Source organism: Erpetoichthys calabaricus, chromosome 9 (assembly GCF_900747795.2).
Source record: "Erpetoichthys calabaricus chromosome 9, fErpCal1.3, whole genome shotgun sequence".
NCBI lineage: Eukaryota > Metazoa > Chordata > Cladistia > Polypteriformes > Polypteridae > Erpetoichthys > Erpetoichthys calabaricus.
Genome location: NC_041402.2, coordinates 90,213,683 through 90,241,392, shown reverse-complemented (window position 1 = coordinate 90,241,392; position 27,710 = coordinate 90,213,683). Strand labels below are relative to the sequence as shown.

General features: G+C 39.9%; 1 protein-coding gene across 1 annotated transcript in view; it reads right to left on the bottom strand.

The window, feature by feature from the left end:
• Positions 1–9,794: 9,794 nt before the first annotated feature.
• Positions 9,795–27,710, bottom strand: part of si:dkey-238o13.4 (uncharacterized protein LOC560780 homolog) — a 60,084-nt gene continuing 42,168 nt past the window's right edge. Inside the window, exons 5-6 of the mRNA XM_028809881.2 lie at positions 22,719–22,843; positions 9,795–15,141 (exon numbers count right to left, since the gene is read on the bottom strand). Of these exons, the coding sequence (XP_028665714.1) occupies positions 14,965–15,141; positions 22,719–22,843 (302 nt within the window). The 3' untranslated portion in view covers positions 9,795–14,964. The remainder of the gene's footprint in view (positions 15,142–22,718; positions 22,844–27,710) is intronic.

Sequence of the window (27,710 nt, the reverse complement as noted above, 5' to 3'; positions counted from 1 at the left end):
GCTAAATGGCTGGCTCATCCCACAACTGAGAAACCAGGGTGTCCTTGACAGTGTTTGGTTTCAACAAGACGGGACACATGCCCATTTCGCAATCACTGTGCGTGATCGCCTCAACGATATTTTTGGGAATCGTTGGATTGGATGAGGATCAAACAACAATCCCGCTCCTCTTCCGTGGCCTCCGAGAAGCCCTGATCTCACAACCCCAGATAATGCACTCTGGGGGTTTATCAAAGAAGACGTGCGGAAGCGCCGTTATTCATCGAACGATGAACTGAAACATGCGGTTCATGCACCTTTCCAGAAAGTCACCCCGCAAATGTTGCAGAACATGAGCAGGAGAACCTGGCAGCGCATTCGGCTATGCAGAGATCATGGAGGGACCCATACAGATGTTTTGGATTCCTAAGAGGTAACCTTTAGCTTTCAAAATCCTCCCAAAGATAGGGGTATACGGACTTTGTGCGCACTCCGTGCTGCAAATTTCACTGGGTTTGTACTTTCTCGTTTCTCAGGTAGACCTTCGATCCTAATATTATTCCTTCTGCACCCATCTTCCAGGGCCGCAAGTCTTGTCTCCGAGTTTTTTGCATTCGGAATTCACAGCTGTAGCTTTTTCATCGGCGTTAGATGCCAATTGTTCCGCTGTTTCAATTCGAGTCGTGAATGTCTGCTTAACGTCATCCAGCTGATCTGCAAGTTTTTTCAGTTTGGATCTATTTTCTTAAATGTGTTTCTCTAATTTCCCCACTATACCTTTAAAGGTTGCATCAAAACGATTAAATAGACGCATTTCCAGGTCTTTGTTATCCTGTCGCAGTTTCTCGTCATAAGCTCATTTACGGCCTTAGCTGTGGCCGTGGCCAATGTTGTGATTATTTCCTTCAGTTCTGACAGATCGTTTCGACTTTCGTGCTCTGCGGGTGGAATTGCAGCCCCTGTTACAGCCGATGCTTCGGGCTCGCGAGGAGTAGATGAGAGCACGTACTGCAAGGCCTTTTCTAGTTTCGAGTGATCTTCTGAAATCGGCGATCCATCATGACCTGCATCACTTGCACCCTCTCTCCCATTTTCGCTCTCGACTGGAGACAATGCAGTGGAGCGGGGTCCTAGGAAGTCTGCACATTCGTCTGCCTGTTCCGGGTCAGTCTCCAAGAGGCCATACCTCGTACTTGGGCCTGATGTCTGTCTAGACTTTGATATAGCTTTAAGTTTCCTTTCCGGTTTTTTCTGACCTCTCTTCTTGCTACTCATGTTTATATACTGTAGTGGAAGCTCCTCGGGTCGGGTAAATACAGGATACCTCAAAATAATAAGAAATATGTGAGAAAATAAAGCCGCTGCTAACGGAGCTCCGCTTCAGACGTCCATCTCCTGTAACGGACGAGACCAAAGTTTGAGTTATTTTTCAAACTGTCCGAAAAACTTTTTTATCCATCAAGGATCCCTTTCCCTGCTCTTCTGACCTTTGCATATAGTGTACGAAAGAGAAAAAGCCAAGAAAAAGGTTTGGGGTATCCACCCTTTATTTTTAAGAAAAGAGCTTTTTCAAAATGATCAAAAAGAGAGTAGTCTTAACATACTGAGTCGACAACTGAACTTAAACAGGATGGTTTTATACTGTACAGGGTTCCCAGGAAGGGGTGTGCTTTGAGGGTCAGAGCCAGAAGAGAGGTCAGAAGGGGTTTCCTTCTGAAAGTCTGCAGAGGAAGCAGAAAATGTGTTAGTGTGCATTGCTGACCCCTGCTCCAACATATAGATACATTTAGTTAAGTCCATCGACTGCCTCCCATGTGTGCATGTGTGATTGTACTTTATCATTCTAAAATCTGCTGTTCAATGTTATATACCCTTTCTATCATTCTCAAATGTATGAGGGGCACCTTCACCCCATCTTCGATGGTATGTATCTAATCCATTGGTCTCTTTCTGGTGTGTTATTTTGTCTATGTCAGGTGTTAGGCTAGTCTTTTGTGCCACTACATGATTTCTGAACTATCCTTGGGCTTTACATTTTTTAATAACCTGGCAACCCTGTAAGCTTGTAATGCCCCTGATTCACTTAAATAACCTGGAAAATGTCACTGATTTCTAAAAACAAGACCACTGCAACTGTCAAGACAAAACTATTATAGCAACCAGAGGAAACCCACATAGATATGGGGAGAACATGCAAATTTTAAGCAGGGATGACCCAGGACACAAACCCTGGCCTCCTTACTGCAAGACGGCAGCACTACCTTTGCACCACCATGCCAGCAACAAAAGGTATAAGGTATATTATCTATATAAGAAAAAATATAAATGACTAACCCTCCATGAATAACACTAAAGATGCTTAGATTTTGAAAGAGAGGACGGTGGAACAAAACTGTTGTGGAAAAAAAGCCACACATATGTTGAAGAAAAAACACGCAGACTCCACACAGTGACTGTGAATCCAGTTCAAGTCCTGGAATGGTCATATTTGTAATCTTTCCTTAATTAGTCCTTAGGTTTAGCAAGCTAATAAAAAATAATTGCTCTGTCATATTAAAAAGGTTTTCTGTCATGGCCATGTTATTCAGACTTGACCACTCCCCTCCACACCGCTTTCCCAATCATTACATCCTCTCTCCTTACCACCTATGACACTCTCAGTGCTGCTAACTCGCCCTTCAACACAGTTAGTTATAATGGCAAGGGAGAAAAGTAAATTATCTATTCAAGAATGTCGAATTATACATTGCTGTAGAAAAAGACCAGCAAGAGCTGATAATGAACGTCAAATAAAAGAAAATTAACAAAAAAGAGCTGCATATAATAAAAATCAAGAACAAAGAGAATTATTCAATAAACGAGAAAGAGAAAAATATCCCAAACAATGCGCAAATGGAAATGCAAAAAAGCAACATTTATAGAATGTAAGTAGATGATAAAGTAATTTATAATATTGTTTTTAATGAAGCATTAATGTAATTTACTTTCATTTTTTAATTTTATTTTTCTCTATGTTTTATTATTCATTGGCATTTAAAATAGACAGTTGTAGTGTGTCACAGGTGGCTGGGGTTGGTACTCAGCCGGGACGCCCCTTAAGACAGGAGGAGGGCTTATGCCTCTCCCAAACCACGTGGGGGTGACCACCCTGGTGGCTTTGGGGACCACGGGAACTGAGCTTGGAAGCTCAACCCTATAGGGGCCCGTGGTCACCGCCAGGGGGCGCACCAATGCCTTTGGAGCCCTGGCCCTCAGCACTTCTGCCACACCCGGAAGTGCTGGGGGGGAGAAGACCAGCGACACCCGGAGGGTTTCCTGGTGTGCAGCCGGTACTTTCGCCACACTGGATAGTGCTGGCGGAAGATAGTTGGGAGGCACCTGGAGCACGTCCAGTTAGGGATAAAAGGGGCCTGAAGAAGAGAGGCAAAAGGCATTGTGAGGCCTGGACTTTGGGGGAGTTTAGGGGTTGTGCTGCACTTTTGTAAATATGGAGTATGTAAATAAACATGTTGTGGGTGAACTAACGATGTCCGTCTGTCTGTGTCCAGGGCATGCTCCACAAGTGAAATACTCAAGTAACTGAATTTCTATCTATAATAGCTAAGGACCAAACCATCTTCCTCCCGTGCCTTCTCTTTAAATGCAATCACTTACTCTAATGGAGGAGCGTCCCACCGCTCAGCCATGAGATAGTGAATGCCAAGCATCCACCCCTGTGGGTCAGTGAGCAAAGCAAGCAGGGGGTGGAGCCCCTAGTTTTCACAAAATTTATTTGTAGGAGGATATATAATCTAATAAAAATCTCTTGAACTAAATTCATTAATTTTAATACATTATGAGCACTCATAGTCTATCACCAGTATATTTTCTAATCTTTTTTTAATGATCACATTTAGAGTTTTATTCTGAGTAGTTTTTATTGATGATGCTATTGATTTACTCAAAGAGTAAACACGAACACGTAGTCGTGTGAGCTTCTAAACTGCATCGCGTAAACAAAGAAAAACAATACACAACCAAAATAAAACTAAATTAAAAATGATACGGAATGGAATCCTCGTGTTAAAAAACATGTTTTAAATGTGTTGATATAACAATTGCTAGAGGTGTGCACAACATTTGTATGCATGTTACATTTCAGTGGCCATTTTATTTGAAGGTGAATCACAAGTTCTAATTTTTTTTTCACTAAAGGAAAGACCTTCTGTTTTGCTTGAAAAAGCTAGTTCCTTTTTAAGGAGTTTTTGGATTTTGTTTGTTATTGATTTTAAGCTTCAATGTTCAAGGAGCTGTTTTATAAAAATTCTGTGTGTGGACTCCTTGTGCAATCCTGATCAGGGCCAACACCAGTGAAAAGTCTATAGTTGTGTGAAATTCTGGAGCGGGTGGTGATATTTCTGTCAAGAAGTGAGCCGTTGAAAATACCAATGTGAAACTTTTCTTTCATTCTCAGTCACAGTAAATACTCACTACTTAATATTTTATGATCCTATTGGCAACAGTACTTGTCACTGACAGGTAATAGAAAATTTTAAAAAATGTTTGCTATCTCTTTCCTTTCCTCTGCATTCATGTTGTAGCACAACGAAATGATGGTGCAGGACACGGTAGGAAGCTTAAGACAACAAAACTCTGTTTAATTAGAACAAAAAATGTAGAAAAAGCAAGGAAAATTAAACACTTCAATGCTCAGGTTTAAACAGAAAATAGTCCTCTTAGTTGGATGTTTGAGATATAGGATTCAGGCTCAGATATAAAATTCAAAATGCAACACCATCCTGTGTCATCAATCTGACTTTATACTGTGCAGACCAGAAGGGGCTTTATAATTTATGCTTTATTTTTGAGACAAAACTTTTTCATAATACTCTGTTTTTCTTTGATATCTTTCTGAGTTCAGGGAAGACAACTGATTCTTCTTTGCCTAGGACAATAGTTTGATACAGGACCCAATGCAAAAAGGCCTGTAATCCTGTGCAACTATAAAATAAATTTCTGCAGTCACTGCGAGAAGTGAGCACTAAGGTTAATGTTTCAAATACTCAGATTGATGAAAAATGCTAGCAAACAGAGTGTATAAGCATTCGGGGGTACATGTATAATAACTAGTGATGAACGAACCCCGCTGATCACTGAAATGTTTGGGAATGTTGCCAAACTCAGCAAAACACATTAAAATCAATAGGGAAGGAGAAACTGAACTAGTTTTGAGTGGATTATAATGGACAAATGGTCTTTTAAGTGTCCCCGAGGGCTAGGGAAGCATCTGCCAGCTGTGCAGGACTGATTATTGTTGCCAAAAATTAGATCTGAGTTGTGAGGCAGCAGTGATAATAATAATTTTTAATAATAATTTTTGCATTTATATAGCGCTTTTCTCACTACTCAAAGCGCTTAGCAATTGCAGGTTAAGGGCCTTGCTTAAGGGCCCAACAGAGCAGAGTCCATATTGGCATTTACGGGATTCGAACCGGCAACCTTCCGATTGCCAGTGCAGATCCCTAGCCTCAGAGCCACAACCATTATGCCACCATTTCCCCCAATATAAAATTATAATGTGAGTTTACATAATAATATAATCTGAGTCCTTTATCTCTCTCGGTGTCTCCCAAGCTCCTATCACTATGACTAACTAACACCAACAGTGTCTGTGATGCGAAGGTCAGCGTTTTATACTTGGGTGGCTGTCCCTGTCAGTACCTATTCTGCGCTACATGCAGTAGCGAGGAGCATAACATGCTTAATTTTGCAGTAAACTCCAAACATACAATGATGCTATGCAGAACAAATATTTTCATAATATTCTCATTATGGTCAGCTAATGTACCCCTCAAATGAAAATACCACTATTTTTTTAAACACATGCAGGGTGCAGATTTGGACACAATACTGCTCAGGTAGTGGCATCACTCATGCATGTATACAGCAAAAACTATTCCTGTATGTGTGAAGTAGATTGGGCAGAGGGTGAGGTGGAACATGCTTTCAATAGCACAAATATGAAACTTCTGCACATGCAAACACAAATCAGCCAGGTAACACATCCAGTATGCTGCTACAGTTCTGTAATGTCATGCTAATCTCACAGAGCATCATGGGGCACTGGGAAAAAATAGTTTGTCTAAGCTGACCACACAGCAATTTTTCAGGGAAAAATTTGCCAGCCAAGGTCAATGGCAAACCCAACAAATTTGCTTTGGTGCGTTGATCTTCACTAGTAATTGCCATGTTTAAACTCAAATAGATAGGATAAAATGTAGTAGAGCAATGATACATTAGCATTACTCCCTGCCAGTTCTTATGCCCTCAGCTTTGGCATGTCACATATACAATGCAATACAATACAATTTATTTTTATATAGCCCAAAATCACACAAGAAGTGCAATGCCTTTTGACAGCCCCCCAGCCTTGACTCTCTAAGACGACTTGGAAAAACACCCAAAAAAAAACCCTTGTAGGGAAAAAAATGGGAAAAACCTTAGGAAAGACCCCCTTTCCATGTAGGATGGGCGTGCAGTGGGAGTCAAACAAAGGTGGTAAATACAATACAATACACAGAACAGATCACAAGTAATCCTCAATACAATATAATAGTGCAATAGAAATATTACAAGTAGAGCAGAATTCAACAGTAGATGATATCACATAATAGGACTTGGATTTGTTCAGAGTCCTGAAGACCTTGGCCAACAAGCTGCCTCGCCTTATTGGCCATGCCACAGCTGAGTCAGTGCTGGGCCAGCCAATCCGATGAAAGACGATTCCTGTGATCCTCCATCAGAGATGACTTTACCTTAGACAGGCAAAACAACTTGCCAGGTGGGCAGTGGCACCAAGTGCCACATATCATTACTGTGTGTTTATTTGTTGTGTTCTATGGATTCTGGTCTTCTCTTTGAGCTACAAACATGTTGTCAATGTATTTAAAGTTGCAAATATTTTCTGCGGTGAGTGCAAGGAAAAGAATGAGCATGAGATTCAATCATTCATTCATTACTGTGCGGTCAACCAAAGGCGCCACACTAAGGTAAGCAAAATAGAAAATACACAAATCGTATGAAGAATGGATACTTGGAAAAGAGTTCAAAGAAGCCATTAATCATAACTCAGTCTCATACCTATTGACAAATTATCAAGTCCCAAATTGGCAGTCTGCATAGCACAGTCATTTCAGGTGCATGTGTTTCACGTCCGTTTATTTGTGAAAAGTCAGCATTTTATTAAAGCCTTTTAAACTCCTGTAAACGCCCTGATTTATAAATGTGCTGAACTTGGGAGACCTTTTCTTTTTTTTGTTTTTTTTTTGCATATGAAGAGACACTGTGAGCCAGCATGCTGTGAAAGCCACACGCCTCAATGGTTTGGACCGGACCCAGACTGACTCAGCTCTGTGGTACCTTGAGAAGGCAGTTAGCACGCAATGCTCTCTCTCTGTGGATGTCGCCTCTTTCCGCAAAAGCCTTAATCGGAACAGCATGACTTTCACATTCAGCATATCAAAAGAGTCAAGGGGAAGCAAGCACTGCCTTCTGCTGCTTATTTATCTCTCATTCGGCTTTTTATAACTTTAGCAAAAGGAAGGAAGCAAGAATCCATCTATCATCCCATCAGGACAAGTTCCAAAAGCCAACAAACACTGACTAGAAAAAAGAGGACTCTTGACATGGATGGGATCTATTGCAAGTTTACCTTAATCAGCCGTTAGACTCTAGAGTAAAGTTTTCAATAATTATACTGCATTGTATCTTTAGGTGGAGAGCCCATTTTTTATGTAAAGTTAGTTTAATGTATACATATGATAATTTATGATATCTTCATAGTTTGTTACCTTACAGCTTCAGGAGAACTGATTCAAATCCAAGACACATTTGTTTGGGGTTATCCCTGTGTCTTTGTTTGATTTTCTAAAGGATCTCCAGATTTTCTCCCACATCCCAAATAAGGATGTTAGTTTGCGACTTTAAGCTGGCCCTGTTTCAGTTTATGTATAAATATGCCCCTGCAGTGGGTTGGCTGCGGTGGGTTGGCACCCTGCCTGGGATTGGTTCCTGCCTTGTGCCCTATGTTGGCTGGGATTGGCTCCAGCAGACCCCCGCGACCCTGTGTTCGGATTCAGCGGGTTGGAAAATGGATGGATGGATAAATATGCCCAGCACCCCATCTACATTTGATTCCTTGCTTGCGCAGGAACATAGGATATCTTCCCAAGACCCTGAATTGGATTATATGAGTTTGATAAGTAGTTAGATGCATACATTCATAATTTTCTTTGCATTCTGTGACCCAAATACAGTCTACTAGCCCATCACAATTACTTACTGAATCCAATGTTTCCATTGCAGGGGTTTGAGGAGCTGCGGCCTAACACAGTACTGTTGGACACAAGGCAGGAAACAATAAATGGGATGCCACTTTATTGTCGGGCACAATCACATATGCATCTACTCTCATCCATGCAGAGCCAGTTTAGATTAGAGAACTACCTTATAATGCATGTCTTTGGGATGTTGGAGGAAGCTCTAGTGGGCATGGGAAGAGACAGTGGCTGGGAAAGAGAGCAGCCACCTGGGACTGTCAGGCAGCAATGCTAAGCATTATATCTATGTCAGTCTGTCATTCAGGAATACGGTATCAGATATGCATCCTGTAAAAGATAGCCCAGCCACAGACAGACACGACACCAAAATGTCCACAATACACACGTTTATTACACACTATTTACACTATTTACATGATTGCTCAGTCCTTGGTCCTTCAACCGCCTCCCCTCCTCTCTCGCAAGCTCCGTCCACTTCCACCCGACTCCGGCTCCCCGAATGGAGTGAGGCGGCCCCTTTTATAACGTCCCGGATGTGCTCCAGGTGCCCGATGACGAACTTCTGGCAGTACTCCCCAGTGTGGCGGAAGTGCAACCCTTGAACCCGGAAGCACTCCTGGGTGTACACCATCCCTGGTCCAGCAGCACTTCCTGGTGTGGCAGAAGCACTGTCCTCCAAGGCTCTAGGACCGTCCAGGCACCCAGGGAAGAGTAGTGCCACTCTCTCGGTCAGTCCTTCCTCCAGGTGTCCCGGCGGGGCTGGATCCCTGGTCGTCTGCCACAATACATATATTAATTTTCTGAAATAGCTTTTTCCATTAGAGACCCGTGGGAAGGAGTGATATGGTGGACCTATAGTTTGGGGTGCTGCTTCACTGCACTAATAGACTGGCTTTGAATCCTATTCATGTTTTTTGCACGTTCTGTCTGTTTCTATGTGAAGTTTTCATCAGGTACGGCAGTTTTTCACCAACAGTCCAAAGACATACATGTAATGTAAATGTGGGCTAAAATGAATGAGTGTGAATATGGGTGGAATGGCAGCCTGTTCGGCACCCCCATTATCCTGAACTCAATTAAATTAATCTGGTAATTAATGGTCAGGACAGAAGTGGACTGGGATGCAAGTCCATTGGTGGTCACAGGTCACATGCGAATTCACTCCAACACCAAATAGTGAATGTAAAAATGGCATAATTGACAATACATTAAACTTTATGAAAGAAGTCTAGCCCTATTCCCTATAATGACTGCATTTTCAGAAACCAGGGGCAGACAGATATCCATCCATATTATGGTTATGGATAACTCAGACTTTCCCTATAGACTGGTGGTGCCAGGGCTGCCAGCTCTGGACAGAAAGCCAGTTCATCACATAGTGTGCTCTCATAGGATGGACCTTCTCTTGCTGCATTCTCAGCTCCAATTTTCTAAACATCTAAAGTAAATCTTTACATTGTGAACTTCTGGTTTTAATAAAAAGGCACATAGTGTTAGTTTCAATTCAAACAAAATTTATTAAAACATGCTAATAGACAAAAAAACAATAACATAAACTGAGACAATCATTTTCTGATGAAGGTACAGCAGAGGGAAACCCTATAATAGCATGGATGGCATTGAAATGTGTTTCTAAGTATTGTGGGTGTTGAACAAAATCATAACATTAACAACCAAGCCTTTATTTTGTTGTCAACACCAAGTAAATGCTTTTCACTGAATACAAATAAAAGCAGACATTGGGGTCACCACCAGAAATCAGTGAAGTGCATCTGCTAGCCATCTCTTCCACACTTGCACATATGGCAATGCAAAGCACAATTAAACAGACGTAGGAGGCATTACAACTGAATGGTCTGCCCTCTATAATAAAATCACAAGAAAGAATAAATTATAACAAGTAGCGGGAGCCCACATGTGGTCCAGCATCAAAATTGACTCATCTTAGTTCAAAAGGAATTTTTACACTGCAGCTCCACCCAGATGTATATTTTTACATTTTAAAAATTATGCCAGTATCAACATGTTTTGAAAATGTATCACTTTCTCTTCAAGTACTTGCTTATTTATGTTTTATTCATTTATATGTTTCTAAATTGAATCTGTGGTTTATACCATAAACATGCCGCAAACTCAATGAGATTTATTCTGTAGAATGATTAGGAAAAAAAAAAACAGCACAAAGATGAAGATCTTTCCAGCAACACATGCACTCCAACTCTGGTACAAACTGAATGCATTCCCTTTGTTTTTTTAATGGAAATAACAGAGCACATCTAAATTGCTTTTTGTTTGGATCAAGTTGCAAATCAACAACGCTTTCACATTCTTACCAAAATTTTGACCCAAACAGCTTATAAACCGAATGACTCCTCACAAATGGTAACTCCAGAAACACTGATATCACATGAGGCATTTCAGATGTAAATCCATCCATCAAGTTTCCAACCCGCTGAATCTGAACACAGGGTCACGGGGGTCTGCTGGAGCCAATCCCAGCCAACACAGGGCACAAGGCAGGAACCAATCCTGGGCAGGGTGCCAATCCACCACAGTCAGATATAAATGACAGGAACAATTTCACGCAGTATAGAAAATGCCTTTAGGAATATTTTGCATGAAATCAACAATACTGAGCTGCCTTTCAGATTCATTTTATATACTGTACAAAATTTTACACTGAACCAAAGTAGAGGTCAAGTGACAATATAGTGGCAATTAAATGAAACAAAAATAGCGTTGTAACAGCATGGCCACCAGATTGGCTTTCTATTATTGGTCTTCAAATTTTTAATGCTGTTAAAGAAATACAAAATAGGTCTGTTCCTAATGACAATAATTTTTTAAATCATTGATGCCATTACATCATTTCTCATAGAAAATACAGTTTCATGTTTTGATCAGCTTAATATAATTCATCTTTCCCTCACTGATTATTGTAAGAATTTGTTATCCAGTGAAAAAATATTTTGGTTGATCTCTATATTTCATCTGCTGTATTATTTTCTGAATTCTTTTCCTCTGTTCCCATGTACTTGGTTCCATTGACACACATACAAGATGTCATAGCTGCCTTAAATCCTGAAAACCTCCCCATCCAAACATCTGGGAGAGTCACCAATAGGAGACTCGTCACCTCAAGTTGTGCTCTTTGCCACAATTGGACTCTACTCCAAATTATCAGGGTGTGAATCAAAATTCAGAGATGCATCAGGAACAAAAGATTGAAATGCAGTGAATTGATGAGTGTCAGAACAAACATTGTTAAAGCAAACGTCAAAGGGAAAATCCAAAATTTTTAAAATTACAATCCAAAATGATCAGGCAATGGTGAATGAATGCAGAGACAAAGTATGCCTGGTGTGAGATTCCAGTGCATTTCACAGACTTATTTAACTGTTTTATAACTTGGAGTACTTTTATTTTTTGTTAATTTACTTCATCAAAAGATATATTCAGAAATAACAGAATATAATGTAATTATATGTATTAGTGGGAGCATGGACTAATTACCATGCGTTGCCACACTCACCACATGACAAACCATGTATTAGTACAGTATATAAAAATATTTCAATAGCACTTTACTATATTCTATAGTTTAACACTGGGGTTCAGATAGATTGTGGTAACTGAAAAAGCTTTCATAGATGTAAAAATTGCATGAATTGATGCCCTACTGTTAGCTGTTGGTTGTAGAGACTCTGCTTGCTAGTTGTAGTTCATATTTCTTAAGCATAACATATCTGAAATTAGTACCTGATGGAGAGTTAAAATCTCTGTTTAAGGCTGCGTAAACAGGTGAGGTGGCTCTGCTGACATTTCAATCACTTGTATTGGAGATTTGTTTTCTCATCAGGAGTGGCTATCAAGAGTTAATGACCAGCCTTGCCATGTGTTAGGTGTAGAGGGCACATGGTTTTAAACCGTGCCTCTCGTGCCTACGTGCCTAAGGGCCTACGGGCTTTCTGAGTGTGTGAAGTAACTCGTAAGATAACGTGCTTATTAATTTTACAAGACTGACACCTAGCAAGTAGACATTCTTGAAAGATAAAACACAGAATGCTACATGCAACAAATCATTTGAAGAACCTCATCAATGGGCAATTCAGAAAAGAGAAAGACAATCCAGTTTTTCCACATATGTTTCATAGCATTCACAAACTAGCTTGATTATCAATTGGAATTCATACAATGAAATGAAGTGGTCACTTCTGATTTTTCTGCGGAAATATTGTCACTGTGGGCAGCATGGAGTGTCTGTGATGAATGGTACTTTTTTTAGTAATGTTAAATACAATCAGCACCATTTTCATAAATCATGAAGGGGACAGACATGTCTGGAAGCAAAAAGCAGAAAAATAACAAGAAGAGGAGGAAAGGACAGTGGTTAGGTGCATTGCCGATCCTAAATTGTCCCTGGTGTGTGTGTGTGCGTGTGTGTGTGTGTGTGTGTGTGTGTGCACCCTGCGGTGGGCTGGCACCCTACACAGGGTTTGTTCCTGCCTTGCGCCTTGTGCTGGCTGAGTTTGGCTCCCGTGACCCTGTGTTAGGATATAGCGGGTTGGACACTGTAGGAGTCTCGTTAGTTTTACTTTAGAATTCACACCAAAAAGTGGACTTCTATTGCTGATAAGAAAGAATGAATGTTGTGAGGATGCAAAGCAACACAGTACAAAATATTTTTAAATGTAACTTGTTTTTTGAGCTGTATCAGCCTAAAGTTTTCTAAAAGTGAAATATTAGAGTCGTAGTTCTTAAGTTGGCTTTCCTAATGAGTGTACTGCAGAAGGAGACGTTACAGGTTGATTATGAGTGATGTTTTGAATATTTACTGGATGCCCCTTCACTTTTACCTTCTTTAATTCTGGAACCTCTTTGCCAATTCCCATTACAGAAATGAAAGAGATGAAATGAATGAAATTTTGCTGTACAGCAAACCCTGGAGAGAGGAAATCATTACCGCCCAGCCCCATCAGAATCAGTATGGACTTTACATATTCTATGCATGTCTACACCGGTTTTCTCCTGGTTCTTACAGTATGCCTCCTGTCTCATCATAAAGAAATAAGATATGATGATTTGCAGTCCAATATGAGTGAGTGCTGGCATGCATGTCTGTTTGTCATGTGATAATTTAGCGTTAAAGTATAGCGGGTTCACTGTGGTCCAATTGTGGAACAATGAGAATTAGAAAATTGAAGAATAGAGGCCTTGATGAGATCTTATCATGCAATGGGGTGTACGGTGACATTATGACCTGTAAAGTTTGGAGGACAGTGTGGAATCTCACTAATAAATATTTAATAATTAAATAAACATAATACACTGATATTGCATAAAAAAGAAAGAATATGCTTGTTTTGTTTATTTGAAAGTGCTTTTAAAAATAGAATTGTGTGATAATAAAAATATTACACATTCCATGCAGTTTCTAAGCATGTTCCTTGCTACTGCACAGCATGCACAACCAGGAAAATAAAATTGAAGGAAAAAATAATGTTTCTGACTGCGAGCAAGCACCGTTACCGGTTAAAAAAGCATCATCTTTTGTTTGTACGCAGGTTAAGCACAATGTGAATGGCTGCACATCACACAGCATCCAGTGAAAAGCCGCTTTCAGACTAATATAACATGCAAGAAAGGTAAAGATTATTTGGAGTGTAAAAAGCAGGCAACAGACACACTACTCTAAAGTAGCAGGAGCATTAAGGTGAAACTCATACAATGCAAACACTGTTCTTCATTTGCTTTCACATAAATGTTAGAATAGAACTGAATGCTAAGATTTTGCTACTCCTTTTACATTGGATTTCTTTACATTTACTTTACCGAAAGACCACTCAGCACTTCCAAATCTCATTTTAAATGCTACTATTTTGGCCCTTTTAAAATAAACCAAAATTCTTTTTGGGCTTCATTCAAAACTATTTAGGAAAACAGATATTGCAATGATCAGAGGATGACGTGTGCTTCATCCCCTGATATATATATATAACTAGAACTCTGTTTAAGTGTGTCAATTGGTTCTACCTATAGAATTGATTCTTTGACTGATTTTGAAGATTGCATAAACACATTTTTTTATTCCCAATAAAAGTGAGATAGTGTTTTTTCATGTAACCCACACCAAGTCATTATGGTGGTTTAAACACTGGCAATTCATACTTACAATGTGAAAAGCCCCTCTTTAGACCATCTTGGTCTTATTTGTTTAGAAGGCTGCATCATTTATTAATTTGTTTAAAGTTCTAGTATCTTACAGCAGACAGCAGCTTCCTACAAAATGAAGATACCATGAACCATTTTTCAGTCTTTGTGGTTTTGACCATATTTAGGGCTTACATTAAATAATCACTTCCACAGAAATTTTCATACCACCCCTGATTTGGCCATTAGCTCTGAGTGTTCAGGTAAGCATCTCCTTCTAAATTACATCTAATGAATAAACATGTACCTTTCCAACTAGACCAGGTATGTGTATATTAAAGTAAAATGCGACTAAAAATTTATACAGAAGGTGAACATATAGCGGGTAATCTAGTAATGCTGAAGATTACTGGTGCTCACTACAGTTCTATTATAACTGCTCTAAAAGGTAAGGTGTATGTGTTTACATAAGTGCTTTTACTACTTGTTCTTCAAGGCATAGTCTTCCATGAAATCTTTAGACTTTTCCTTCCAGAATGATTGTTTTGAGGTCAGCAGGAGAGCTAACACAGAACACTTTGTGGGAACTGTTCCTCCGCTCCACCACTGAAGCGACAGCCTCTCCAACATCCAGATGGCTGACGTACCCTGGGCCCATCCTTTCTGGCATGGCCACTCCCATGTTTATCTTGATCTAAAAAAATGAAAAAAACAACAAGTTATTGTTGTAACTGACATTAGTAGCATAAACACAGCATCCTAACATTGTGTGAAGGTGGAGTTTGCTTCTTAAAAATCTTCAATAGTTTTCCACCTGTTGGGTTTTAGTCCCGATTAAGCAAAAATGTACTATCTGTACCTTAAAGTTCAAGTCTATGTTTAAGTTCATATACAATGTCATGTGCACATAATACAATAAAATTCTCTACTTGCATTTCTCCCAAAGATTAGTGACAGCCTTACAATACCAAAAACAGACAATAAAGACAATGAATACAACATTATACATTTTTATATATTAATATACACAGTGTATATAATTTATATGTGAGATTGTGTATATATGATTGTATATACAGTAGTCATATACTGTATGCACACATATATATATCAACTATTATTATAAAATATATATTATATATACCAGCCAGACACAACATTGAAACCACCTCTATAATATTGTGTAGACCCCACTTGCACCACCAAAAGACCACTGATTGATCGAGATAAGTTTACATACCCTGGTAGAATTTGTGAAAAATTTAGAAAATATAACTAATTGTGCAGAAAGATTTCCATTTAATTAGTGAGTGTTCTCAGGCAAGGCAATTGATTATCACATAATTATGTGTGCCCTTGTTAAATCATAATGATAACTGAAATCACCCAAATGGGCTTGATTAAATGTTTACATACTCTTGAATGTTGGGGCTGATAAAATGCACACAAGGTGACACGCACAGGTTCAAATTAAGGGTAATTAAGGGAGAGTGTCCATACCTGTAACCTCTTTGATTATAATCAGTCAAATTAAATTCATGCGGAGCTGCACTGACTTTTCTGGATACCAAGCCATGGGGAAAGCAATACCAAGCCATAGGGGTCAAAAGAGCAGTATAAGGATATATAAAATATATCCGGAGCTCTGAAAATGCCTGTCAGTAGTGTTCAAACTCTGATAAGAAAAGTGGAAAGTAAGGGGTTCTGATGTTACCAGGTCATGGTCAGGTAGATCAGCCAAGATTTCAGCCACAAATGGAAGGATCATTTGTCAAGCTACCAAGAAAAACCCACAAACCACTTCAGCTGACATACAGGCTTCTCTGCAAACAGGTGGTGTTGCTGTTTCAAGATGCATAATAAGGAGGTACTTGAACAAAAATGGGCTACACAGTTGAGTTGCAAGAAAAAAAAGCTTGGATCTTCCAACATGACAATGATCCAAAACACAAGGCCAAGTTGATCCTTCAGTGGCTACAGCAGAAAAAAAGTGAAGGTGCTGGAGTGACCATCACAGTCTCTTGACCTCAGTTTCATTGGGGAGATCTCAAGCATGCAGTTCATGCATGGCAAACCAAAGATTTGTAGGACCGGGAGGCTTTTTTGCCAAAAATGGGCAGCTCTTCAACCTGAGAAAATCAAAGGCCTAATCCACAACTACCACAAAAGACTGCATGCCGTCATTGATGCTAAAGAGGGCAATAAACAATAGTAAGTACTAAGGGTATGCAAACTTTTGAACAAGGACCATCTCATTATTTTCCTTATTACTATGTTTTGTTTAATGGTTGTGTTATTCTGTGATGCCTTATGTTTAATTTGGATTCCATTAAAACTAAATGAAATATATTTTGCCTGATTGGTCATCTTTTATTTAAAGTATGCTACACATCTTACAAATTCTGCCAGGGTATGTAAACTTATGAGCACAACTGTACAGACCACTGGTCAAAAGTCTTATAACACCCACATTTTTCCAGTTTTTATTGAAATAACCTGAAATGGTACAAAGGAAGTGGTAAACTGAAAATGTTATGGTAAAGATTAGGTACCAAAAACTGAAAAATAGTGTAATTGAAAGATTCATGCAAAAAGTTTTTTTTTCAGGATTCAAGTAATGGGTTAAAGTGTTTCGCCCTCATTTGGGCTCATCAGGCTTCGTCTCTGACGCTGATGTCCGAGGTTCGATTCCCCGAGAGGGGAGCAGTAGAGTGTGTACGCCTGATGAGCCCAAATGAGGGCAAAAACATGTGTTGTGTACTCTTTGCATTATTTGACAGTAAACTATTCAACATTCCATGATCTGCTTCTCACAACTGAAAGAGGGCACCGTGGCAGATGTTTGCCGAATGGCAGACCAACCACAAGCGTTACCTGGTAGGTAACCACCCACACAATTCAGGTTGTCGAGACTCAGACTATGAATGCAATGAATGTAATTACTCCGGACCTACAGGCTGTCAAATAAATGAACCACACACAGTGGGGCAGCGTAAAGGGGCTTCGTCTCTGACGCTGACGTCTGAGGTTCGATTCCCCAAGAGGGGAGCAGTACAGCCTGATGAGCCCAAATAAGGGCGAAACATGTGTTGCATACTCTTTGCATTATTTGACAGTAAACTATGCAACAATATATATATATATATATATATATATATAAATATATATATATATATGTATATATTTTTAAATATATATATTGTAGCGGGTGGCTGGGGGTGGTACCCAGCCTTGATGCCCAGAGGGACCAGAGGAGGGCTTACGACTCCTCCAGACCATGAGGGGGCAACCGCCCTGATGGCTTTGGGGACCATGGGAACAGAGCTTAGAAGCTCAATCCTATAGGAGCCCGTGGTCACCACCAGGGGGCGCCCCGATGCCTGTGGAGCCCTGGCCCTCAGCACTTCTGCCACACCCGGAAGTGCTGGGGGGAAGAAGACCAGGGACACCTGTAGTGCTTCTGGATGCACAGCCGGCACTTCCGCCTCACCAGGGAGTGCCAGCAGTCGCTCATTGGGAGATACCTGGAGCACATCCGGGTGGATATAAAAGGGGCCACCTCCCTCCATTCGATGGCTGGAGTCAGGTGCAAGAAGGACAGCGCTCGGGAGGAGAGGAGTGGAGGCGGACCAGAGAGGAAGGCATTGATAGAGAGGCCTGGACTTTGGGGTGAAAGTGGGTTGTGTGCTTCACTTTATGTAAATATGTACAATAAATGTGTGTTTGGGTGCAAACCAGCAGTGTCCGCCTGCCTGTGTCCAGGCTGTTCCCCACAATATATATTAAGCAACCACATACTGTAACAATAGAACAGGAAGATTTTGGATTAGGAATAGAGATTTGTTTGAAATTCTGGCTGCTGTCACAAATAGTTCTGCAGTGTAAATTCCAAGTTCATCAAGCACTCTACTTTATACACTCTGACAGCTGCAGCTACTGAATTCAAAACCTAAAGAAATACGAACACCTTCTGTCTCCCAGAATCTTTCAGACTAAGAACTTCGGATTTAAAATGTAGAAGTCAGACTGGCATTGCGCCCAGCTAGGTGTGGATTCAAATCCTGACCTTATGGGTGTCTTAGAGTGTGTGAAGGCACTCCTCTTCCCAACAATTAGACAAAGGGTATTTTGTTCATTAGCTATTTGTTTTTGGTTTCTATGGAAAATTAAACAACAGAGATGTATCTAGTGATTTAATGTTAAACTCGTTTAATTCTCCTACAATATAAAAAATATTTAAAGATGTGCTGCTAACAGGAAAGGTTTTATTTTAATTGTATGCCCTTGCCTTGTTATGTATTTTTATTTTATTTTATATAATATGCTCTTAGGTGTCTGTGCCATAACTTAATAGAGTTTCATCATATAATGCTGAAATATTGCTAGATATATCTTATTTTTGGTACACTGTATTGTATTAAACATGTTTGCCAGAATCAGAAACCTATGCCTCACAAAGATTTCCTAAAAAGTGCCTATATTGTTACAATTTATTATTATAATTCTGTTATTATTGCATGTATTATTAATAAATCTACAGGTAACTGTTAAATGTCATTTGTTGTTTCGTATGGGCAAACATATAAACATTGTAAACTGTGATAGCAAACTAGGAAAAGCAAGATTGTGTAATCTGAAGGAAATCTTGTTTTTAAACTGAAAGCAATTTGTCTTAATTATCTTATTATTTGTTAAATGATCTGATTTAAACAGAATAATGGATTGTGATGGATGACACGCATGTGCTGGTGTCCCAATCAGGATGGGATTTGTGCCCTTACCCGGCCGGGAGGCCATGACAATGAGTGTACACAAAGAAGGGAAAGATGTTCCCTGCCAGTCCTGCCAGAAGACTCATAAAAGAGGCCAAAATGCAGGTGTGCATGATGGTTTCCAGGCAGGGATGGACTAAAGACCTTTACCCAGCCAGGAGGCCAGTAGGATGGAAGGATGGGGGCAAAAACCTGGCAGGGCTACATACTCCCCCAATACACTAGGTGGCAGCCTCCCTGGGCAATGCTAACTGTGTGGACAGTCATGCAGGGAATTGAAATCCCATAGGGCAGTCTTGTCGGGTTCTGGGGGTGCTGCCAGAGGGTACTGTTGGACCCAGAAATACTTCCAATGGGCTATTGAATTAATCAGCAGATGGGATAAAAGGTCAATCTTTTGGTCAAGCCTTATCCATTCTACAGATAAAAACCTTATCTACATTTTTTACTCCTTGTGTGATTACTTTTCAAGTCTTGCCTGGTTTTCGACTTATTGCCTGTTATTTCACTGTGTATTTTGCCTCTCGTTTCAATCTCTTCACTTTATTTTTATTTTCACTTGTTTTCCCTTTTGCTTTCACCTGCTTTACTCTAGTAACTAGTTATCTGTTTTTCCTGCCAAATCAGGACACTGTGAGTATTTAAACATGAGTTTAGCAAAAAAAATTGAACAAAGCGAATGCAGGCCCATGACTGGTAGTCCTGATATGCAGGCGATAGAAAAGCTCACAGACCACAAAGATGCTGTCAGGAGATGGGATGGGGAGAAGCTACAGAGGTGACTTACTACATGAGATAGAGCAAATGAACTGTTAATGAAAACCAGGTGCACGGGCCAGCAAAAAAATTAAAGTTTTAGAAGACATTGTGTACTAAGGTTGAAATCACTTTAGAAGAGGAGAAAAAGGGCCCGTGAGATCTGTTCTTCTTTGAACCAGCAGCAAAACAAAATGGGGGGAATAACAATAATGTTGAATTCTAGGAGGCATACTAATAAAGAATTCTAAGAAAATATGGCAAAATAAAGCAAATGTTAAAAACAAGTGCAATTCTTTTTAATAATGTGTATGTTTAAACACACATAAACTAACCAGCGTGTACATGCTTGTAAGAAGATGTGAAATAGGAGATTTTAAAACTTTGGTCTTTAACTTGTATATCATAATTAGCTTAAAATAACTTCAGATTGACAGGTGCAAAGACCGTGGATAAATTCTCAGATGTCCGATTTTTGACTGATGTTACTTATTTAATAGCCTTCAATCCAGTTTATAAGAGCAACTCTATTGGCCTGATGCTGATACTGTGCATCTTTTGAGAGAGACAGATGACACAGAGCTATTAATATTAAAAACAGTGTAGGTATGAGAAAGAAAGGGTGTAGACACACCAAAACATCATGCTGCCAGAACACGAAAGTAAAGTACCACCTGCTGTACAAAATGAAAATGCACCCCAATGAAGAGGACAAGGGCTGTGAATTAAAAGTGCATAATTTTAAAGAGCACCGTTGTTGGATTACAAAGAACAGACTCTTTAATAATATGAACATCTATTGACTTTTGGGACAAAGTTTTAATCCTTTCTAGTGTTTTTTTTTTACCTTTTTAATTAATTTCTGATATTATAATATTTCCAGGAGTTGCCATTTATGTTAATGTCTGTTGTATTTTATTACTTTTTTGTAGGTTCCCTTGAATATATATAGACAAAGTATATGTCTGTCTGAGGGGGTTAAGGGTCAAAGATAATTATATTAGATTCCCATTTGAGGGAGAGTAGGGGGGGCAGCGACAGAAAAAAGTTGAAGATTACTACCATTATACCAAGACACCATCTTTAATTTGTTTTGGACACTGTTGTTCTGGAGCTTCGGCATCTGGTATTGAAATGGTGATTGCCTGGCAGAATTCTCTGAGAACTGCGACACTTGTGACATCATCAGCACAACCATATTTAGATCGGCATTCGACAGTTATTCAGTATATAAGATTGATAAATATAAACTACAAAATGCGTGCATGAAAAATGCTTTGTCTGTCCTGATATTTCAGTTCTTTTCTTCTATAATATGGTCTTTCATTTTTAGTTTGCAAATTTTTTAGTCCTTCTGATCATTTCATTTCTAGCTTTGACCTCAGCTTGTTTTGACTACTTAAATCCCCCAGTCCTATTCATTAAATATATTCTATCTCACTCTGAAGCAGTAAAATTTAAACATTGAATTTTTTTCACATTATGTCACAACGCTATTTTGTTTTCATATAGGCTCTGCCATTTTAGAGTTATAGCATACTCATTGTTAAGGCGATGTATCTCCTCTTCCATGACCAGTGACGTCATCAGCACAAGAGTATTTACGTTATCATGCATGATCCCATTTCACCAGAGATTGGGTTCAAAGAGCATTTCATGCAATTCATTTGTTTGGTGTTTTCTGGTGTAACAATATTGCCTTCTTGCGCCCGTACTGGCACAGACTCACATGGATGCACGTATAAAAATCAAAATAAAGATTTATTTTTCTTCACCTGTGGGGCACGTCTTCCCCGTCAACACCACAGGCAATACACAGTCCTAAACAAGCACTGACCACAACCAAAACATGCCCTTCTGGCACCACCACTCCTCCCTTGAAGCTTTGTCCTCTCCTCCCAACTCTGGCCACTGAGTGGTGGTGGCTGGCCCCTTATATAGCCCACCTGGAAGTGTTCCAGGTGCTTGACCACCTGGTCCCAATTGCACTTCCGGGTGGGGCTGATGATTTGTCCTGCCGGGCTGTGGAATCCTGGCAGCACCCACTAACGACCACCTCAGCTCCCAACCAGGCTACGGAGGACTCCATCTCCCAAGGAGTCCTGCGGGAGGTTGGGAAATCACCATCGGCCAGGGAGGCTGCCACCAAACGTCCTGGGGGAAGTATTGAGCTGCCCATGGTTGCTCCCCTGGAACATATGTAGCAGGGGCGTCCCGGCTGGGTCCCGTCACACTGGTTATTGAAACTCGGTTTTGTATTTTAAACTTTGATTTTCAGGTAGTGTTCAGGATTTGATGGCAGGTTGATTTAGTCTTTGGTACTTTATTTTGATCTTGTCTCTATCTCCCAGTCCTTCTCATAAAATCTCATAAAACTTTTCTGTCTCATTCAAGAGAGAAAATACAGCCAACTTGCTCCCCCATACCCCTCTCTATCCTTTTCTGTCTCAAGAAAGCCACTTCTATTCTATGACTTTCCCTGTAGGACAAACCTCCCTGAGACACTATCTTTTTTCCTAGAGCAGCATATGGATCACTCATGTGGATCACCTGGGTACCACTTACATCTCTGCAAACATCTTGAAGACTAAGCAACCTTCTACTATAAATATATAAACAAAGAAATATACTTGCTGTACACACTATAATATAAGAACAGTGCATTTAGAGTTCTCTCTGTATCAAATATATTCCTCATTGAAACTGAAAAGAAGATGGAAATATAAGTATCAAAATGACTAACCTCATTCACTTTGCAGGGTATATCAGGGTATTCGCTCCTCACAACCTGGCAGAAAGCTAAACTGCCTGCTGCTCCCAAAGTGAGAAATCCAGTCCCAGGCATAAGCAATCGCTCACCTGCACCCCCTGGAAAACAAAAAAGTGACAGCATGTAGACTTAAAAAATACCGTACCTGCAAGTCCTCTGACTTTTAAATATGCATGACTCTCATTCTTTAGTTCATTCAGCAGCTGTTTGCAACATGCCAGTTCAAAAGAAACACCAATAAAGCTCATGAACGTTTGAATGCTGGTGTCACTTTTTCACACCTGTCATGTTAGACAGGAGTTTACTTTAATATATTACTAGTTTACATTACAAGATTATAAATGTTGTGGCAGACGGCTGGGTGCCACCCCCAGCCGGGACGCCCAGGAAGACAGGAGGAGGGTTCATGCCTCCTCCAGAACACGAGAGGGCGACCGCCCTGGTTCCTTTAGGGGCCACGGGTGCAGGGCTTGGAAGCCCAACCCTGTAGGGGCCCATGGCTGAAGAACCCGGAACCCCAACACTTCCACCACACCAGGAAGTGCTGGGGGGAAGAAGACTGGGAACACCCGGAGGGCTTCCAGGAACACAGCCAGCATTGCAATCTAGCTCCAGCTTCACTGGGCCACATGTTCTGGGTGTGCACCAAAATAACAACTTTTTGGACAAAAATCTTTGCATGCCTATCAGACAGTTTCAGTGTCAAAATCACTCCTAATCCACTAAGAGTTGTATTTAGTTTACCCCCAGACTTAAAGTGGAGAAGGACAAACAAACTGTAATTGCCTTTACCTCACTATTGGCATGTAGACTTACAGTATTTTGCTCAATTGGAAAAATCCCAACCCTCCAATTTTAAGTCAGTGGGTAACTGATGTTTTATACTCCTTGAAATTGGAAAAAATCAAATTCTCACTTAGAGGATCTGTTCAAAACTTTTTTTTAAATATGGCAGGATCGAATCAATAACATTTTAGAATAAGCCCTCCCTTTCTTGTTCTTTTCACAGTGTAGTTTCGGTTGCTGGCTTTTCTCTCTTTCTCTTGGCCTGGGGTTGAATTTTGCTTTGATTTGTTAAGGGTGACTTGACTGTATAGAATCTTTTCTGTTTCTGATTAAAATCAATAAAAAATAAAAAAAAAACATAAGAAATTAGGCAAATGAGATGAGACTATTCAGTCCATCAAGCCCATTTATTTAGCTAATATCTAATAGGTCTTATGAGCACAGGAAAACCTTAAACTGCTGATCACACAGATTTTTCTATTGCTTGGATAAATTAAGAATTTCATGAAATCACCTATGGACTGTTTATTGATGTTCAGTTTGTTTCACTGTAATAATATTGATAATTATGCATCACTAATCGTCTGACATTTGCTGGTGTTAAGATAACAATTAATAATTTCCACCACACATACACATCAGTATAGTCTTGCATGGTGTTTTTGCCAGTTGATCAATACATTCTCAACTTTCAGGTCCATGACTGAGTTCCACATTCCTTATAAAAAGCTATGTTCCTAAGAGTTTCTCATCAAATTCAATTACTTATTTGGCTGACACCTTTATCCAAGGCAACTTAAAATATTTATGATATAATTGCTTACATTTCTTTTGTTTTTTTTACCAATTGGAGCACAGGCAGGTCAAGTGACAGGCTTACAGTGTCAGTAAAAGGATATGAACCCACAACCTCAGGATTTAAAGTCCAAAGCTTTAAGCACTACACCACACTGCCTGACATTACAGTATGTACGTTTCCACAAGCACCCTAGTGTTATGACTTTGGGGTTTTGGAGTATGCATGTGTCTTGTAATTAAATTTCTGTTCTGAACTTGCAGTAATTTTTCTCCTTATCTTTGTGGCATTTCCCCACAACCATATTGTTTCATGATTTTGATAGCAGCCACTGCCATTTTTGCATTTTTTGCAGGGGCGCGGTCATATTGTTTGCAGTCACTAAGTCCATTGCAACTTAAACAACACGAGGGTCACGTGTTACGTCATTGTATCCCACTTCTATAAAGATGGTATTGTGTTACTTTTATTGACCATGTTTCTGGATTCAACCACAAATGTTGTTGGCTTAGATATACTTTAATTATTCTCAAGGAGAAATTAAAACTTTACAGAAGCGCAAGGGAAGAAAAAAAAAAAAAAAAATATATATATATATATATATATATATATATATATATATATATATATATATATATATATATATATATATATATTATGGCAGACAACCAGGGATCCTGGCTCACCGGGATGCCTGGAAGAACGATGGACCAGGAGAGGGGCATTATCTTTCCCTGGGTGCAAGAGGGAAGCCCCCTTGGATTCCATCAGGGCCACGGAAATGGAGCTGTACCAGGAAGTGCTGCTGAACCAGGAACTGTGTATGCCGGAGTGCTTCCGGGTGCAAGGGCAGCACTTCCGCAACACTAGAAAGTACTGCCGGAAGACCATCACCGAGCACCTGGAACACATCCGGGGCAGGATAAAAGGGGCCGCCTCACTCCATTCAAAGAGTGGACACCATGTGAAAGATCAGCCTCGGCCCAGACAGAAACGGACTCCAAATGTACAAAACACACACCATTTATTTACAGACCACACAATACCAACACAGTGCACAAAAATACTACTCTACTCAGTCCTTTCGCTTTCTTCAGGCCACCTCCACTCCAGTCTCGTAAGCTCCATCCTCTTCCACCTGACTCCGGCTCTTTGAATGGAGTGAGGCAGCCCCTTTTATCCTGCCCCAGATGTGCTCCAGGTGCTCGGTGATGGTTTTCCGGCAGCACTTCCTAGTGTGGCGGAAGTTCTGTCCTTGCACTCAGAAGCACTCCGGTGTACACAGTTCCTAGTTCGGCAGCACTTCCTGGTGTGGCAGAAGTGCTGTCCTCCAGGGCTCTAGGATCGTCCAGGCACCCCCTGGTGGTGGCCACGAGTTGAGCTTCCCAGCTCCATTTCTGTGGCCCTGATGGAATCCAGGGGGGCTGCCCTCTTGCGCCCAGGAAAAGATAGTATATATATATATACACACACAGACAAGCAAACAACAAACCCCCACTCCCCCAAATACTTATAAGAATTGATCTTCTGGCTTGGATAATCAAGAGCGGCTGCTGCTGTCAATAACAAGCTTGTAGGTGGCAGTCCTACAATGCTGTCCAGCATTAAATAGCATCTGAAACAGGAATTTTAAGCTGATTCTCCACAATACCCAAAATACCACAATACCTTAACTTGACATACAACGTCATATTTCTTTCAACATAAAAGCAATTGAGGCTGGCTAATTTTGAATCATTTTAAATAGTTTGCACATTACATTTATCCTCGCTCAGATCTCCACCCTTGCCATCCTCAGATGACTTGTCCCCCCGATACAGTGAGAGATAACTCCGTTGATCTCAGTGCTATCAGCTGAGTACAGGAACATTTAATATATCCCACTTTACATTCCTTAATGTCTCTTACATTCACAGATGTTGCGGATGTAAGGTAGCCTTCGGATCCTGAGTGCTCATCATGTGACCTTTCTCAAGTTGGAATGGGCCGAAGTTCAGGTCAGAGATGACAGCAGCATATCCTTAATTAAAAATCTGAATAACTTGCTTATTTAGGATTTAGTAGTTTTCTTGGCTTTGAATTTTTGGTTCATGGATTTTTTTTTTATCTCTTTAGATCTCTTAGTTTTGACCATCCTTGCTTTAACATAGTAGTCTTAGTCACATCCCAGTTCTGGTGACAGTAATTTTCACATTTCTATTTCCATCCTTGGGCAAAACACAAAAGACACCTTTGAGATACCTCATTATTAACATTAAAAAATGCATATTGATTCAACTTGCCTTGCAGCCATAAATGAATTTCATGGGAACCTGCAAACTAGACATTGTCCAGGCAAGTGAGAATTTGGTTATAGCAAAAAGCACATTTAGCAAGATATGTGTATGTGCTGACTACACCTAAATGATCAGTGCATGAGGAGATTCAGTTTTATTTTGGAAAATATTGACAGAAACTGGTAAAGACAAGAGTCAATGCAAATTCATAAATACTAAAATCTTAAAAATGCTTGAAACCAAATTCATAGCTAGAAGCATAGCAAGATCAAATTTTTAAATATTTTATTGTTTATTTATTTTTATTAGTAGATGCTTTTATGCTGTGGTTCTCTCTACGCTAACCAAAATTTGAATAAGAAACATTGTGATTCATTCATTTAATGCTAAATGCCATACACTGGCAAGTGCGTGCATGAACATGGCACAGCAACTCCCATGGCTTAACCAAATATTTAAAAAGAATGCATCATCATAAGATTTAATGGACATTTTTAATGTTCACTCAGGCTAGAAGGTGGATCCCCAAGAATGTTTTCTCCATTCTCTATGGTACTGGATATACTTTAGATTTATACCCATTCCTTTAACTACCTCTATCCTTGTCATCTTTGACCTCCCTCTTGGCCTCATCCCCTCCACTTCTATCTTGGCACACCTCTTCACCCAGTCACTCTCTGCCTTTCACTTCACATGCCAAAACCATCGTAATCTACTTCTCCTCCTCTTCCACAGCAAACCTCTTTCTCAATTTAGCATTTGTCTTCCTCTAACTCCATGACACCCCATGCATCTGATCATTCTGATCTCTGTTCTTTCCAGCTTTGCTTCATCTTTCACCTTCATGAGTCAGATTTCAATCCCATATAGCATACTTAGTGAGAAAAGCACTATATAAATGCAAAGAATTATTATTATTATTATTATTATTATCATTATTATTATTATTATTATTATTATTATTATTATTATTATTATTATTATTATTATTATTATACTACAAACAGAACTTTCATATTTTTTACTCTTCAATGCCAGATATGCTCATTTAGAAGTAAGAATGGGGGACAGCTCTTAAAATTTCTTGCATGCACCTCTCTCCTTGGG